Here is an 18,352-nt window from a genome sequence, read left to right on the forward strand (position 1 = left end):
TATATGAAGCTACATTTTAAGATTTTAAATATAATTATTCATGTAGTTCATGACTTAAAATGTTTTTTAAAAGTATTCTTTTTACTGCTATCTTGCTTCAAAGTTTAGAAAATAACCTATTTTTACGTAACATAATTTATATAATCTAGCTTTTCTCATGCTATAGCTCTGTTGGATCCAACATGTAGACCCTAGTTCTTGACCTAACTGTAACAAGAGAAGCAGGATATCAGCAATCATCTCCATCATCCTCGGCTATGAGGCATTTTTCTTGGAACAGAACCAAAAGTTTCCAACTCTATAAATTTCCACCAACTGAGTATCTCAGCATTATTCTTACCTATGGTGGCACAATGGTTAAGCGTTTGGCTACTAACCAAAACGCTGGCAGTTTGAATCCACCAGCCACTCTTTGGAAGTCCTATGGGGCAATTCTACTCTGTCCTATAGGGTTGTTATGAGTCATAATGGCCTCAAATGCGACGGGTTAATTTTTTTTTTTTTTTTTTTTAATTCCTGATGCACTGACATGCTTAGTGTTTATGTCTGAGTTTCCTGGCTTAGGACTCCTAGATCCTGATGATACTGTATTTCTACCTTTAACAGTTCTCCTGCTTGATTGATACCTGGACACCCTATCAGCCTTCTCTTCCCTTGCAAACCGATAGTCTCCATCTCTCAACCCTCTACACATATGATTGCCAGAGTCACACTGGAAAGAAACTGTTGTAGCCAAGTTAGCCATGTGTCTGACTTTGGTAACTACCTATCACTTACATTTCTCCTTAGAATGATCTCTTTGGATGGACAAAACCTATTACATTATGCTAGAGTTTGCCATACCCTTTATATCACCAGGCTTTGTTGATTGTGCTCAACAGCAGCTTTCCTAAGTGATTCAATCAGGTATACAATATTCAATCCCATGCATAGTTTTTTTTAGCTTACAATCTTAATCTTCAGCCTACCAATCTCAGCTTCCTATTCCAGACCTACTGTTCTTTGGTACTGGGATCCTATCATGTGTTGTTCATGAGCCTGCCAAGTTATAACAGGATAGAATCAAGCTGGTATGACACACACTCATATGAAGTAAAAGTGGGAGAACTTAGTGGAAGTTTTATAAGCAAACTTTAACTTCATTAACTATACTGATAATATCAAAAGTGAGAGCCATTTCTTTGAATCATCAAGGAGAATATGGGTTGAATGCCACAGATATTCTGAACAGAATTACTATGAAAGTGAAAAATCATTGTATCTCTTTTATCAGAAAGTAAAGTGAGACTGGCCCATATAGTTAGCACTATTTACAATTAACATCCTGAGTGCATTATAAAAGCATTTCTATTTTATGATATATAGCTTACCTTAACTTCCACATGTGCCATCAATACAGCAAAATTGGTCAGGTGGTTACAAGAGCATGTAGTGTGTGTCTTATTTGTTGTCAGGAGACGACAGCCTTGTGTTGACCAATAACCTGTCATTGTGCGCTTGGAATAGCTCCAGAATGAACAGTTAGGGTTGAAATTTTCCTCTGACTGCTACAGGAAAGAAATCAATAAAAACAATAACTACTTTATGATCACATAAATTAGGTAAGCATTTTCTTTACAACTAATACAACTTCATACACTGTTCGAGTTTTTACTGAAGTATCCACCAGTGGTTTTATATTAAGTGGTTCTCATCAATTCCAAACAAATTTGGATATATGCTGCTGTTGGTTCCCCCTGATTAGAAGTTCACTCTTTCTTTAAAAATCTTGAAGGAATACGAGTATCAACATCTCAGGAGCACATCAATTAATTTACATTGCCAAATAAACAACTTAATTGTTCCGAGGAATCAACTTATGAAAGGATGGTCTTCAGAAATCTTTCTTGAATTTACAGCTCTAATCTCTGATATACAGGCACAGACACAATTACTTGTAACGTCTTATATGAAGTAGCCGTATTCAGTTCCATGTAAAATATTGCTAGCATTTTTAATTATGAACAGCAGCTAGAAATCTATTTATGACTCTTTTTTACATAAGTATATTTACATATACAAGAAACATTCTCCTCCCTAAAAATCTCATTTCTAGAAAAAAACAAAATACCAGTAAGATTTAAAGAGATAATGAATTGCTATATGTCAAATAATAGGAAAAACATACGTAAAGGAAAGTAATATACTTCATATCATAACAAATATGAACAATATGGATAACTAAACAACATGCCATTTTTTACCTTGATATGCTTAACAGTAAACACCACAGGATCTGCCAAATAAACCTTATTACTGAACTCCTTGTTTATTGCTGCTGTAATAACAGGGGAGTTGACGATAACAGAATGATTTGTAGACATAGCCTCAGTTCCCAGCTTCATACTGGCATTCTCCGTGGACAAATAAGGACCCAAGTTGTTATACAGGACAAAGGCCACTCTGATCTCTCCTAATATAACAAATGTGAATTAAAGATTGGGAAGAAACTATGATTAATCTGTGCATTCTACTCAGTTAGTTCTAATTAGATTGTAATCAAATATATATAACAAATATGTATTTATAACTGAAAATCAAGCATTCTGTCGCCAAAGCACCAAGTCATTCATGAGGGAAAAAAAGTCTTATCATATTGAAACAAATATATATATATATATCACTATTAAATAAACTCCAATCCCTAACTCACTCCTCACTCAAAATTTAAGTCAAGACAGATCATAGACATAAAAACCAGAACCATAAATCTTCAAGAACAAAACAAAGATAATATCTCTGTGACCTTGGGGAAGGCAAAGCTACCATGGGACCTAAAAAACACTAATCATAAGAGAAAAAATATTGATAAAATAAACTTCATAAAAATTAAAAATTTGTGTCTATCAAAGTACAGCATTAAAATAATGAGTAGGTTGCCCAGAGATTAGTTTAAACCTTAAACCAAAAATATTCCCTGAAGTCTTCTTAAAACCAAAACAATAGTTTAGGTTAAGTAGTAATAAATGTCTGCTCTGAGCATTATGCTGTTTTAAGATCTATCTATGTGGGATCAAACTGACAACAGCAACTCAAAAGATTACATAGGAACTTCAGGGGGCAGTGAGTATATCTTAATGGGGAGGAACAACTCAGAAGAGGAGGGTGACAATGGTTGCACAACTTGAACAATGTAATAAATGTACGTGTAGAAACTTTGATTGGTGTATTTTTTGCTGTGTATTTCTCAACAACAAAAAATAAAATAATAAATTAAAAAAATAAGAAAATGGGTAGGCAAGTCACGGACCCTCTCTCTCTATATATATACTTTTTTTTGTCTGGACACATGAATACTTAAAGCACTTCTACAAATCAACAATAAAAGAATGATCAACTCATTAAAAATGGAAAATATTTAAAGATACACTTTATAAAAAAGATACACGAATGGCCAAGAGAAACACAAAAATGCTTAGCATCATTAGTCATTAGAGGAATGCAAATTAAACCTACATTGATATACTATTTCATACCTACTAGAATGTCTAAAATAAAAAAGACAGAAAACACCAATGTTGGTAAGAATGTGAAATGCTATAGATTGAATTGTGTCCCCTAAAAATATGTGTTGAAATCCTAACCCTTATACCAATAAATTATGACCCTGTTTGAAAATAGGAGTTTTGTTGTCTTAATGAGGTCATATCAGAGTAGGGTGTATCCTTAACCTGATCACTTCTGAGTTATTAAAGGGTGGGGGGGAGGGAAAGCAGAACAGACACAAAGATACACACAGGAGGAAGACAGACACCAAGGAATGCCAAGGAACACCAAGGAACTTCTGCAGCTATGGACAGAAAAGGACCCTCCCCTAAATTTGGATTTCTATCCTCCAAAACTGTGAGAAAATAAATTCCTGTACTTTAAAGACACCACTTTTGGTATTTCTGTTACAGCAGCACCTGTTAACTAAGACATGGAACGACTGGCACTCTTGTACATTGATAATAGGAGTGTTCAACTATTTGGAGAACTTTTTGGCAGTTTTTTATATAGTTAAACATACATCTACCCTTCCTGGATAAAAGAAAACATACATCTACCAAAAGACTAACACAAGAATGTTCAGTGTTTTTATTCATAATGGCCCCAAATAGGATGATTCTTCAACTCACATATTCCATCAATAGGAGAATAGATAAGCAAATTATGCTGCATTCATATAATGGGATATACTATGGAGCAATAAATAAAAACAAACTACTGATACATACAAAATCATAAATGAATCTCAAAAATACTGTGCTGAGTTAAAGAAGCTGGACAGACAATGGTGCATACTGTATGCTTTCAATTATATGAATGCTAAGAACAGGCAAAATATGTTCGTGGAGATAGTAAGGAGAAAGTGATCTGCAAAGTAAAAGCATCAGAAACACCCTCAAAAAAGAAGAGGAATAAGGGAAAAAACATATAATTTTAAAATTACAAGTAGAATTTCCATTAAATATTTTAGAAGCTAAATTTGTCAACTCAGTGAGCTTTACTCCTTCCATGCAAAACAGTCAGATCTTCTGGGTTTTGGGGTTTATTTATTTCCATTGTATTCAAGTTCTGAACATTTTACCGCAACTGAAAAGTAAAGGACCAATTTCCAAATCTGGCTGAGAATTTCGTAGAACAAGTATCATTGTAATATTGATGGTGTGGTAGATAAGAAAGTAGAGAAAGAGGAGAATAGTGAAGTGAGAAGAGGAGAGGGACAGTGCTTGAATAATGGATCTAAAATTCCAAGCAAAGAACCAGTGAACTGATGGCAAGTTCAATTCCAACACGCTTAAAAAGTAAACTCTAACCTACCATTTCGGCCATTTTGTTTTAAAGTATTTGCAGAAAGCTGGATAGTGCTTCCACGGCCCGTGTTTTCTGGAAATTTTAGGTCTTCTAAATTTCCTTCTGTGCTCAGCCTTGCAACTTCCAATTCTGTTAATAGAAAAGAGATGCTCATTGAGAAACATGCCAAAACTATAATAATTCCCTAAATCACTGAAGTATTTCTGAAATTAAAACACCAGAATTAATGTTCTATGTGTCATGCTTTGGAGTACTTCCATCTTTTATTTACAAATAAGAATTTTGTTCCTATTTTAATTTTTTCCAAACTAAAGAAAATAGAAGCTATGAAAGTGATATGAGAAGCCCAGGTGGTACAATGGTTAAGTGCTAGGCAGTAAACAGATGGTCATTGGTTGGAACCTACCTGTGGCTCCATGGGAGAAAACACCTGGCAATCTGTTCCCTTAAATATTTACAGCCTAGGAAACTCTATGGGGCAGTTCTACTCTGCCCTATAGGGTGGCTATGAGTCAGAATTTACTTGATAGAACACAACAATAACAACAACAAAGTTATATAAATAAGAATACAAATATATCAATAATAAAATTTAAAATTCAAGCCTAAATCTTTATACTTTATTATCAGCTTTAAGTTTATTTTCAAAATATTTTCTTTATTTTATAAGTTAAGTAAAACTCCTTTTTATCATGATGAGCTGCACTGTTATATCAATACTGATCTTTTAATCTAATAAGTTTAAAACAGCTTTATCAAATCTTCTGAAATAAAAATGTCACTACATCCTTACATGCAATAAAAATAGATCTATACTCTTTATGAGCCAAACAACACAATAATCAGAAATTGTTTTATCACCTACACTTAAACAAGAAATTTCTTTGTAGTATATAATTCAAAAGGACTCTTGTTTTACCTGAAATGACCCATAAACTTTGCATTAGGAGAATAAAATTTTAAATAGTAAAATACATAGATATATACATAAAAATTAAAAAATAAAACAAAAACGAGGACCTCACTGAAAGTGATCTCAGGCTAATATAGCTGAGACTGGAATGTCCTAAGGAGAATAATAAACATGATTATGAAGACTCTTTTGAACAAATAACAAGTGATCACCTCCTAATCATACAAAAAGAATAATTTATCACCATTGAAATAAGGCAGCATTCATAATATGTGGGGCACCATAGATACTATTTTTCTTTTCCCTCTTCTGCTGTACAGTGGACTCTGGACCTTCTGTATAACAAGGACTACTTACGAATATTGTCTGTGTTCTCCCTGACAATGTCTGTCTTTAAGAGGTTATCAGCCAGCACAAAAGCACTTTCCTCCACAGTGTCAAGCAACATGGTGGCTGCACGTAGTTGATCACTTGTAGTCAGATCTCTCCATGCATTCAAAGCTTGTGGCTGGAGGAGGTTGTTAACTGTCTCGACCATTGCCTACAAGAGGATGAGCAGAATGACAGAGGTCTCTAGTGAACCCATATAGCTGTCAAAAATCCACGTGTACACGTTGCCCAGCAAGCAAGGATCAGCAGTGAGCATGAGTTCAGTATTGTCCCAGCCTCCCCTGTGACATGCTGCAGCAGAAGCATTCATTATTTTGTTCTGTAAAAACCTAGCTGAGACTTGCAAGGCAAGAGGAAAACCTGTTTTTTGTTTTGAAGGACAACAAATAGAGCCATGCTTGCTTCTTAGAATCAATAGCACAAGCTTCAATTAAGACTATGATCACATAATTAAATTATTTGGTTGGGGAACCACTGGTAAGTAATTTAAATAAAAACTTTTACCACATCACCCACCTAAACTTTTTTTAATGTTTTTTTCCAAATCACCATAAAACTGGATACTGAACGCAATAGAGATTAAAAGGATGGCTACACACAGGACAATACAAGAATGTGTTGCCTCTAGGTGGAGGACTCACTCAGCAAATCAATATTTTTCTTTTTTAAGCCAAGTAGTAAAATTTCCAGATGGGAGATATATCAAAGCATATATACTCCCAGGAGTTTTGGATACGCTATGTGACAAGAGAAGCCTTCTTCAGGTTGCTTACGATTAGGGAGGGAAATAAACAGATGGACCTCTCTACCTATGACCCTCAGGTGAATTTCTTCAAAATATCAGCAGTAGATACATGTAGAGATGAAGCACCACATTTCTTTTTTTTTTTTTTAATTGTTATACTTTAAGTGAAAGTTTACAACTCAAGTTAGTCTCTCATACAAAAATTTATACATACACTGCTAATTGCTCTCCCTATACTGTGACAGCACACTCCTCCTTTCCACCTGATTTCCCACATCCATTCAACCAACTCCTAACCCTCTCTGCCTTCTCACCTCACCTCCAGACAGGAGCTGCCCATTTAGTCTCATGTATCTACTTGAGCTAAGAAGCACACTCTTCACCAGTATCATTTTATCTCCCACAGTCCAGTCTAATCTTTATCTGAAGAGTTGGCCTCGGGAATGGTTTTAGTTCTGGGTTGACAGTCTGGGGGCCGTGCTTTCTGGGGATCCTCCTGTCTCAGTAAGACCATTAAGTCTGGTCTTTTTACTAGAATTTGAGTTCTGCACCCCACTTTTCTCCTTCTCCATCAGGTACTCCCTGTTGTGCTCCCTGTCAGGGCGGTCATTGGTGGTAGCTGGGCACCATCTAGTTCTTCTGGTCTCAGGCTGATGAAGTCTCTGGTTTATGTGGCCCTTTCTGCCTCTTGGGCTAATACTTTCCTTGTGACTTTGGTGTTCTTCATTCTCCTTTACTCCAGGTGAGCTGGAACCAATTGATACATCTTAGATGGCCGCTCGCTAGCTTTTAAGACTCCAGATGCCACTCACCAAAGTAGGATGCAGAATATTTTTTTAATAAACTTCGTTATACTAATTGACCTAGATGTCCCCTGAAAGCATGGTCCCCAGACCCCTGCCCTGCTACTCTGTCCTTAGAAGTGTTTGACTGTATTCAGGAAACTTCTTAGCTTGGTTTAGTCGAGTTGAAAGCACCACATTTCTTATTGCTTCATGCAACAGAATAATCTCCATAGTTACAATTAATATATTTCCTCTGGTTTGCTTTATGCTCTAGGTTACAAAGAAAAAGCAGCTCTTCCAATACGGTTTTAAGTTTTCATTCAAACACAGAGATATAAAAAACAGAAAAATACTACACCTACAGTTTAAAAGTGATCATCCCTGAACTCATTGATCATGAAATATGCATCTAATCCATAAATAAAGTTGAATAAATAGCCAACACAGACACAGTTTCTAGGCAGCACACAGTTGTTTTAAAAGCAAAGGGATTGGGAGAGATGGGAGAAATATCTATCACACAGCAGTGTTTTCTTCTGGCTGGTGTTTTCATAGTAACCAAGTAACAACTGTTAAAAATTCAGCTTCATAATGAAACACCTTGGCTGCCAATTAACACTAGCTTCAAAAGCTAATTTGCCTTTTGATAGAAGTTATTTTTGTTGATATTTCCCCAGCTCTTCCAAGTTCTGACCAAAAATTAACATTACCAAACTTTTATGTAAAATAGTCCTACTCACAACCTGGGTACTTTGTATCATTTAAAGAAAACCAAAACAAACAAAATTCCTGATGGATTTAAGGACTGGGCATTTTCACATAATGTGCTTAGCTCTGTCATATGTTGTAAGTTTAAAGGCTGACACAGTAGCCAGACAAAAATATCTCTGGATCACAATGAAATGATCTGCTTTCCAGGAAGTTTTCCCTAGAGAAAATGCCAACAGGATGTGCTAAAAGTAGGTACCAGATAGGAAAAAAAAATTACATATTTTCTGAAGTCAAACAGAGAATACCGACCTCTTGAGTGCAAAGAAGGATTTTTTCAGGAAATAGATGATACTCTGGATTCATTAGAAATGCTCTGAAAATCCCATATGCTATAGAAATGGTGCCTGTTCCTTAAGGAACACTAATGTTAGCATTAGTTAATAACATTGATTAATTTAAACCCTACCTGAAAGAAAATTTATTGGGGATTGTATAATATTTCTATTCTGCCTTCATTTCTCTTGATTTTTTTAAATTAAAAAATAGAAATGGAACAAAAAAAAAAAAAAGAAAAGGAAAAATATTTGGTTCAGCAGGAGTTAGCAAGGAAGGGAGGAGGTGGCAAATGGGGCTAGGTGGAAAGAAAAAAGAAAAGGAAGAAAGAAACAACCATCGCCAACATTTTGGTTAGCAGCCAAGGTCTTAACCACTATGCCATCAGGGCTCCACAGTCAGGTCTTAGAATGCTTAAATAAACTGCTCTAGTCAAAATACTGTGCCTTTGAACTGACAGCAAATGAATCAAAGGAATCCCTTATTAATTTTAGTTTTTTAACTGAAAAATTTTCCAATAGTTTTATGTTTTGAATATATTTTCAACAAATGTATCCTCCCAAATAAGACATAGTCTTTAAAGAAGCTTCCCATCAAAACCCACATAATTTCCAAGTTTATTAAAGAAAAGACAGACTTAAAATACAGCTCCCAAATCTGGGATTTCGTGGATTATGACATAAAATTAAGATTCATTTATTCAGCTTAAAAAACACATTTTGATGATTGCTTAAGTTTAATTATAAGTAGATGTTAACACAAAGATTGAGGGACAGTATTCTATAGCACTAAAATCAGACTATAGTCTTTGGAATCACATTGCCTAATTTGTACCTGGACTTTACCTCTTATTAGCTGTGTGACACTGGGTAAGTTACTTAGTCTTTCTGTATTTTATGTGTAAACTGGGAATGATAATATAAACATCTCTTTAGGCCACCTGGTGCATACTAAGTGATCAAGGTGTAACTTTATTTTTGACTTGATATACAAGCCCGGTGTGGGAAAAAGAGAGGTCTTCACTGAATGAAGCCCGCATCATATCTGATACGAATATCCACACTGAAATGAGATATAGAAGTAATAACCCTTCTGCCATAATCTTTATTATTAAACCTGTTGCACAGCTTAACTACGAACAACTAAACTACCTGAAGATTTGAGGAACAGGAGAGTACAGGGAACATGGTGAGGTTTCTAGAACTTGAATAAACTGACCCGTTTTTTGCTAGTGGGACCCAACACAATTAAGTCAATCTTAGTAGCTTTATAATTAATACAAATCATTTAAACTTTCCAAAGTTACTGACATGTCCCAGTTGCCAGTTTAATGAAGGCCAATTAAATAGTCATAACTGCTCAGAGATAAAAAGACATCTATATTTGGTTTTACTTATACATTTATGCATTTGCATAATTTATCTGTAAATGATGACATCTGGTAACAAAATTTTTTTTTCCTCAAACTAGGTATCTGTATTTCTTACATTTTCTCATAAACATCTTTTTAAAAGGAGGTTGATTTTCATTTTATTTGGTTACAAAGAAATGAGCTTAACTATACTTAGAACACAGGTTCAACTGGAAATGTACAACAAATTTGACTAAATTTAGCACAAGTACTGAAACATCACTTTAAGGTCCAACAGCTCTCAGTGACATACCTTTTCTGCTACCGAATTTTTTTCTGACCTGAAGTTTATATACTAAGTGGGAAAAAAATAACACTGATCCTGAATTTGTCTTATAGAATTTTGATATTCTCTTCACAATGCCTTGATTCAGAGGGGAAAAAATAAATAAATCACATGTACAGACTGAAATAATCTAAAATTTTTGAGAAGTTTAATCAACATTGTCTGAAACATTGACAGAAACTAAATAGTCACTCTCTTCATTAGTTTTTTAAAGCACCAGAATTTTAATAGGAGATGGGCAATGAGATTTGCATTTATTTCTGCTACTTAATTTCAGTGTGTCTTTGGACAAGTTCTGCTTTCTAACCAATCAACAAAATATGAACTACATAAGAAAATAAGCCTCATTCTGTTTTAATTTGAGGGTAGGGGTACATCTTACCCTTCCCATTACAGAGTTTATAGACTAGACTATAAATGACTTTTGACTGATTCTAAAAATCAAACATAAATCCATAGCACAATTACATGCTTTATATGCTGTGAGTAAAACTAGTCAAATTAATTTGCTTCGTGGTCTGAATTTAATGGTAGGAATTCCAGTAAGTGTTGTGTAAATGCAAACATATGGCCAGAAGGATATGGTATGTCATGATCCCGGTATTTTTGTTAAAAGATGTTACTTTATAAACCCACTGCTGTAGAGTCAATTCCAACTCATAGTGATCATGTAGAAGAGTAGAACTGCCCCATAGGGTTTCCAAGGCTGTAAATCTTTATGGAAGCAAGCTGCCACATCTTTCTCCCGCTGAGCTGCTGCTGGGTTCCAACAGCCGACCTTTTAGTTAGCAGCCAAGTGCTTTAACCACTGCACCACGAAGGCTCCGTGTTACCTTATAATCATACCTTATATATTTCAAAAGGGAGAATTTACTTATTCGTTTAACAATTGTGAGAAACTTTGGAGAATAGCATCTATAAATCTTTGCCATAACAAATTTTGTAATTATTGCAAGACAACGTGCTTGTGAATTCTTTAGCAAGAATACACAAAAGAAGCAATGGTGAGAAACACATCAACAGTACGTACGTCTTACCCAGGTGAGCAGTGAATCTCAAGAGGGTAAGCTGAATCACCTGGGGAACAAGTGTCCCCATTTGGAAACCACCAAAATAAAGATCCAAATAAAACGAATGTCTTCTGGGAAAGATGTATAACTTAACATCTTTCTGAAGACAAGCTTTTTAATCATGTGGTCATGCAGGTTTCAGCTCAAGTGTCTGCTTAAAGAGATCTTCTATGACCAAGATAGCTAAGGAGAAAACTTTCATCCTTAAATTCATTACCTGCTTTATTTCTTAGAAGCATGTATCATTATCCAAAGGTATCTCATATATTTATTTACCTTCATGCCTACTATGTATCTCCCATTCAATAGAAGATAAGCTCCATGAGAATGGGGTTCTGTCTCATTTAACAGTGCCAAAGCAGTGCCAGGCTGACACACAATAAGTACTCAATAACTCTTTGCTGAATGAGTACAAATCCAGTGAAGATTCATACTTAAGTCAGTTTTCCCAATTTTCATATCAGTAGAAAAAAATCACTGAAGGTATTGGTTTTAGGAATATAATGCATCTAACCACAAATAAAAATATATGCTGTTATGAATTGAATTGTGTCCCCCAAAAATGTGTGTCAACTTTGCTAGGCCATGATTCCCAGTATTGTGTGGTTGTCTTCCATTTTGTGAGCTGATGTGATTTTCCAATGCGTTGTAAATCCTAACCTCTATGATATTAATGAGGCAGGATTAGAGGCAGTTATGTTAATGAGGCAGGATATAATCTACAGGATTAGGTTGTATCTTGAGTCAATCTCTTCTCAGAGATAAAAGAGAGAAGGGAGCAGAGAAGAGAGGAACCTCATTACTACCAAGAAAGAAGAGCCAGGAGCGTAGCATGTCATTTGGACCCGGGGTCCCTGCACTGAGAAGCTCCTAGACCAGGGGAAGATTGATGATAAGGACATTCCCCCAGAGCTGAAAGAAAAGAGAAAGCCATCCCCTGGAGCTTGTCTCCTGAATTCGGACTTCTAACCTCGTAAACTTTGAGAGATTAAATTTCTGTTTGTTAAAGCCATCCACTTGTGGTATTTCTGTTACAGCACTAGATAACTAAGACACGTATTAACTAGTCAGTGTTTTCTGAATCATTCTTATTTCAGAAATTTAATGCTATGTTGAGCTCTCATTTTAGTACCTATTCATATTTAGTTGAATTATCCATATTAATATATTTATGTTTGGCTTTCTCACCAGACTATGGTATACTTACGGGAGAGATGATGCACACTTTTGTTTTCCCTGGGTAAAGTTTAGTGTCTTGAGATATTTTGGTTACTCAATAAATGCTCATTACACACGAAAAACTTACTTTTATTATCAAACCATTAATAACCTGAAATAAATAGGAAAACTGCAAGCAGCCTCTTCTAGTTCTATACCTTCTTGCCACGTCTTCAAAGTCTTCTGAGAGAACAGATTGCTCAGATATACGCAAAGTTTGTAAGGAAGGTAGACTAAATTAGAGGGTATTGTTATGGATTGGAATTTTGTCCCCCCAAAATATGTGTCAACTGGGCGATGCCATGATTCCCAGTAATTGTGTGGTTGTTCTCCATTTTGTGATCTGATGTGATTTTCCTATGCGTTGTAAATCCTAACCTCTATGATGTTAATGAGTCAGGATTAGAGGCAGTTATGATAATAAGGCAGGACTCAATCTACAAGATTAGGTTGTATTTTGAGTCAATCTCTTTTGAGATATAAAAGAGAGAAGCGAAGCAAGCAGAGAGACAAGGCGACCTCATACCACCAAGAAAGCAGAGCAGGGAGCAGAGCGCGTCCTTTGGACCTGAGGTCCCTGCACTGAGAAGTACCTAGACCAGGGGAAGATTGATGACAAGGACCTTCCCGCAGAGCCTACAGAGAGAGAAAGCCTTCTCCTGGAGCTGATGCCCTGAATTCCGACTTCTAACCTCTTAAACTGTGAAAGGATGAATTTCTCTTTGTTAAAGCCATCCACTTGTAAAATTTCTGTTATAGTAGCACTCGATAACTAAGACAGGTATTAACAAGACAAGTTTAGAAGAAGCAAAGCAGAACCACAGGTTACTGTAGTGAATGCAGACCACTATAATAGCGATATGTTTATTATAAAAATACTGAAATGTGCTTTTTAACTGTACCGAAGTGTACACTCAGTGTACACTTTTGTACATTGAGAAAATGCACAGTTAGGTGTACATTTTCTCAATGTAAATCAGCGAGTTTTTATTAAATATGTATGATATGCAAAAAAGTAGGGGAGACCCTCTCTAGATGAGGTTAGAAGAGAGAAGGAAAACATGCAGTCTGCACTAAATTAGCTTAAGTTCCAAGGCAGAACGTAAGCACAAAATAGAGCTAAAATCCCACAGTAAAAATTAGCAATAAATTCTTACTGTAGACGATCAAGAAAAGATTCAGAAGGTGTTTGCTTTTGAGTTAGACACTTAAAGATGAATAGATTTTCCATAACTATGATGAGGACATTTGAAGCTGAAGGACTTAATAAGCAAGTTGATGATGACCAAAAAAAGAAAATGTACTTAACAAGAGAATGCATTGGATTCAGGGTGAGGTGAATGTATGGGGCACAGAAAGAGGGTACAAAGATAAGTAGTGGTGGGTGAAATTGTAGGTAGAAGTCAGATCTTTGAAGGTCTTCAGTATCATGCTAAGGAATTTAGTGTGTAGTGGGTAAGCTTCAGTCTGTAAAAAATGTATAGCCATTAAAGATTTTTAAGAAAGAAGTTATATATTTAAGATCTTTGTTTTTTGAGAGTCTGTGGGCGGTGCAAAGAGTTAACGTGCTTGGCTGTTAACCTAAGGGTTGGAGGTTCAAGTCCACCTAGAGGTGACTGAAGAGAAAGGCCTGGCAATATACTTCTGAAAAATGAGCAATTGAAAATCCTATGGAGCAAAGTTCTACTCTGATACACATAGGTTGCCATGACTCAGAGTTGGAGTTGACTTAATGGTAAATTTTTTTATCTATTTTTTGAGAATTTCCTCTGAAAACATACTAAAGGATGATAAAGAGTAGAATTAGGAAGCCAAGAAAAATAACAAAATGAGCAATAAATTCTATATTATGCTCATTCACTGTTTTTAAAAGTTCTTTTGAGTTACTGTCTTAGTCATCTAGTGCTGCTATAACAGAAATACCACAAGTGGTTTTAACGAAGAGAAGCTTATTTCCTCACCGTCAAAGTAGGCTAAATTCAGGGCGTCAGCTCCAGGGGAAGGCTTTTTCTCTCTGTCGGCCTTCTTCTCTTCGGTGTTCCCCTGGACTAGGAGCTTCTCTGCGCAGGGACCTCGGTAAGGACGCGCTCTGCTCCCAGCACTGCTTTCTTAATGGTATGAGGTCCCCAATTCTCTGCTTGCTTCCCTTTCCTTTTATCTCTTGTCAGGTAAAAGGTGGTGCAAACCACACCCTAGGGAAACTCCCTTTATTGGATCAGGGTTATGACCTGGGTAAGGGGTGGTGTTACAATCGCACCCTAATCCTCTTTAACGTAAAATTACAATCACAAAATGGAGGCCAACCACAATTCTGGGAATCATGGCCCAGTCAAACTGATAAACACATTTTTGGGGGGACATAATTCAAACCATGACAGATATAATAAAGCAAAAAATTATAAATATGCAGATTGTCATTAGGTAGCCCATTAGAAAACTAAGAGAAATTATTTCGTATGAGTAGATAAATTAACATGCTGAAATCCTTTTAAACAACTGCCTAGTAATATGGATTTTCTTCTTTTACACTTTACTTTCATACATTTGTTTTTTGATATATTCTGCTGAATGCAACACTGCTGTTTTACTCTAATAATATATACAGTTACATTTTTCCCTAATGTCCAAATCTCAGGATATGCTGAGAAAGTGAAATAAGTTTCCAGTTCTCCTGTTTTCCTCTCCTGCTTTCTGTCACTTTTTTTATATTTCAATATATAAATATTTTACATTGATTTATAATGTTAAAATGTAAAAACAAGTTTTCTTTAACTATTCTTTATTTTTGAACTTTTGATGTAAACTTTGTGGAGACTAAAATAAAATAGAATGAAAGTCACTACTGAATAGGGCACATTGAACTCCAGTCTGTATTTAGATACTGATTTAAATCAAAATTTTGAAGGTCAAATGTTATGAGTCTTCAAAACAGTTTAGAACTTGCAGGTTTTTTATTAGAAGTCAAGTTGTGTTGCTGATAGTTACACAACTGATCAATAAATCTAAGGCTCTTTTTATAGCCATTACATTTAATATTATCAAACATATAAACACTACTAATCTCTAAACTCCCTTTTTATATTATAGTGAAATATTGGCATTTTCAAGTCTTCATTAAAATTAGATTTTATAACACAACTGACCTTAATATTGTAATAAGAAACTCTAAAAATAGGACAAGATGAAACTAAAATTTCATAGAAAAGACTCTCCCTCTTCAAGAGACCCCTTATCATGTATAAAAAAAAAAGTTTTTAACCAATTATAATTTACTGTATCACTGTTTAAATCTAGTTTGAAAACAAATGATTGAATGTTGTGGGGTAAATCTATTATCATATTACAGAAATTAAACACAGCTATAAACTTGACTGAACCTTTTTCCTAACTCAGTATTCATTCAACAAATATTAATTAAGCACCTTCAATGAGACAGTCAACTGGGATGCAACAAGAAAGATGTTCTCTCTTCTCTCATGGTGATGACAATATAGTAGTGCCAGACAATAAAACAAGTAATTAAAATACAACATGACAATCATTATAATAATGGATACATGAGGTTCAAGATTTGTATTGGAAAAGCTTTATGGAGTAACAGAATTCCAAGCTGAATTAAAGGTTGATCAAATGTTTGCTAAGAGAAGCATCATGGGATATAGCGTGTACTTGTAGGCATGGAGGTGAAAGAGAACAAGGTACTCTGCAGGAATGGGGGAAAAAATTCCTTATAGCTAGAGCAAAGAGTATAAGGGGTTCAGTGGCAACACTGGTAAGTAAAGGCTAGATCTCAAAGAGGCTTTCAAACCTCATTAAGATATTAGCAATCCTTCCTAAATGTAATGTCTTTAGGAAGGCAATGTGAAGCCACTGAAAATTTTTACATAGGGGAATGATATACATAATAGTTAATATTTATTGAGTATGTTCCAGACGCTCATATGAATGCTTCACATACATTAACTCCTTTAATTTTTACAATAACCAATGAGGTAGAAATAATTATTATTCTCATCTTACCGATGAGAAAATTGATCTTCAAAGAAGTTAGATAACTTGTTAAAGGTTAATTACCTAACATGGGGCGGAACCAGGATTACAATCCATGCATTCTGGCTCTGGGGATGGAAAAACGTACAAGATTCCAGAGATATTTTTAAAGAATTTATTGATTAGTTGAAGTTGGTTAGTAAGGGAAATAAAGAAGTATAATGCACAGAATTATGGCTAGGCAATTAAGTGAATTAGAGTGAAACTTAAAATGGCAATAAAGAAAGAGGTGCAATATTTTTTTGTTCCTTAGAAGATAGTGGGTGTATGTGAGAAGTCCTTGGGTTGTGCAAATGGTTAATGCACTCAGCTCCTAACTGAAAGGTTTATGGTTTATGTCCCCGCCAGAAGCACTTCGGAAGAAAGGCTACTTCCAAAAAATCTGCCCTTGAAAACCCTGTGGAGCACAGTTCTACTCTGATACACATGGGGTGGCTATGACTTGGAATTTACTCCACAGCAAGTGGTGTGGCTTTTGGTTTGGATGTGTGTGGGATGGGGGTGGTGTGGGAGGGGGAGCGTGTTGAACATGATAAATTCAGGTTTATGTATTTTGAGTGTAAAGTATCTGAATGGCATCAAGTAAAAAAGTCCAGATAGGTTTAAGTTTAGACAAGATATCTGGTCTTCATATACAGGTTTTAGGACTCATGAACTTAAGTAGGCTCAATTAAGTCACTGGAACATCTGAAATTACCCAGAAAGAATAATAACAGAGGGGGAAATGATGAAACAATAGCTTGTAATTGAGAAGAAAGAGTAGCAGAAGGCTACGGTATCACAGATGTCAAAGGAAGAGGGTTTGTAGCAGTTTGAAAGTTAACTTAATCATTAAAGTATTTAAAAAGTTCTCTTCTTGTACTAATTAATAACTACAGATTTTTTTTTTTCTGGATAACTGGTATAGTGGTTGTAAAATAAGCAGAAAAACCATGCAAATGTTGCTTTTAAGGATCAAAAAATTCAGTTTTATGTATCTTAACTTTGAAACTGGACATTATTCACTCAATAAATATTTCTTGAGTGTTTAACATGAGCTGATGTTCTTCTAGACTCTTGGAATACATCTTAAACAAAAGAGACAAAAAATAATCTAGGAAATGAACATTCTGGCAAGGAAAGCAAATAATAAACCCTAAACATATACACAAATACAGTATATGCACTATGTTAGAAGGTGCTACGTGCCATGAAAAAGAGAAAGAAAAATAGGGTAAGATAAGAAAATCTAGAGTAGAAGTAGGGTTGAGAGAGGGCAGCTTGTGACTGGATGATCAGGGTGGGCCTCAGTGAAAATGTGACAATTTCAAAAAGACAAAAGAAGTAAAGGAGTCAGTCATGCAGATATCCGGAGAAGAAGCATTCCAATCAGAGGGAACAACCAGAATAAAAGTCCTCAAGTGGGGACACGTTAAGCATATCACAAAACCTTCAGGAGGACAGTATGTTGGAGTAATGTGGGGAAAAATGTTGTAGGGTTGGGGCTGAGCCACATTAAAGAAGTGATCAAACCAAAAAACAAAACAAAACCCGTTGCCATCTGTCATGGATTGAATTGTGTCCCCCCAAAAATGTGTGTAGCAACTTGGCTAGGTCATGATTCC

General features: G+C 35.4%; 1 protein-coding gene across 1 annotated transcript in view; it reads right to left on the reverse strand.

The window, feature by feature from the left end:
- Positions 1-18,352, reverse strand: part of ADGRL3 (adhesion G protein-coupled receptor L3) — a 553,170-nt gene that overhangs the window by 122,900 nt on the left and 411,918 nt on the right. Inside the window, exons 11-14 of the mRNA XM_023724827.1 lie at positions 6,107-6,290; positions 4,843-4,965; positions 2,244-2,452; positions 1,371-1,547 (exon numbers count right to left, since the gene is read on the reverse strand). Of these exons, the coding sequence (XP_023580595.1) occupies positions 1,371-1,547; positions 2,244-2,452; positions 4,843-4,965; positions 6,107-6,290 (693 nt within the window). The remainder of the gene's footprint in view (positions 1-1,370; positions 1,548-2,243; positions 2,453-4,842; positions 4,966-6,106; positions 6,291-18,352) is intronic.

Source organism: Trichechus manatus, unplaced genomic scaffold (assembly GCF_000243295.1).
Source record: "Trichechus manatus latirostris isolate Lorelei unplaced genomic scaffold, TriManLat1.0 scaffold00263, whole genome shotgun sequence".
Lineage (NCBI taxonomy): Eukaryota > Metazoa > Chordata > Mammalia > Sirenia > Trichechidae > Trichechus > Trichechus manatus.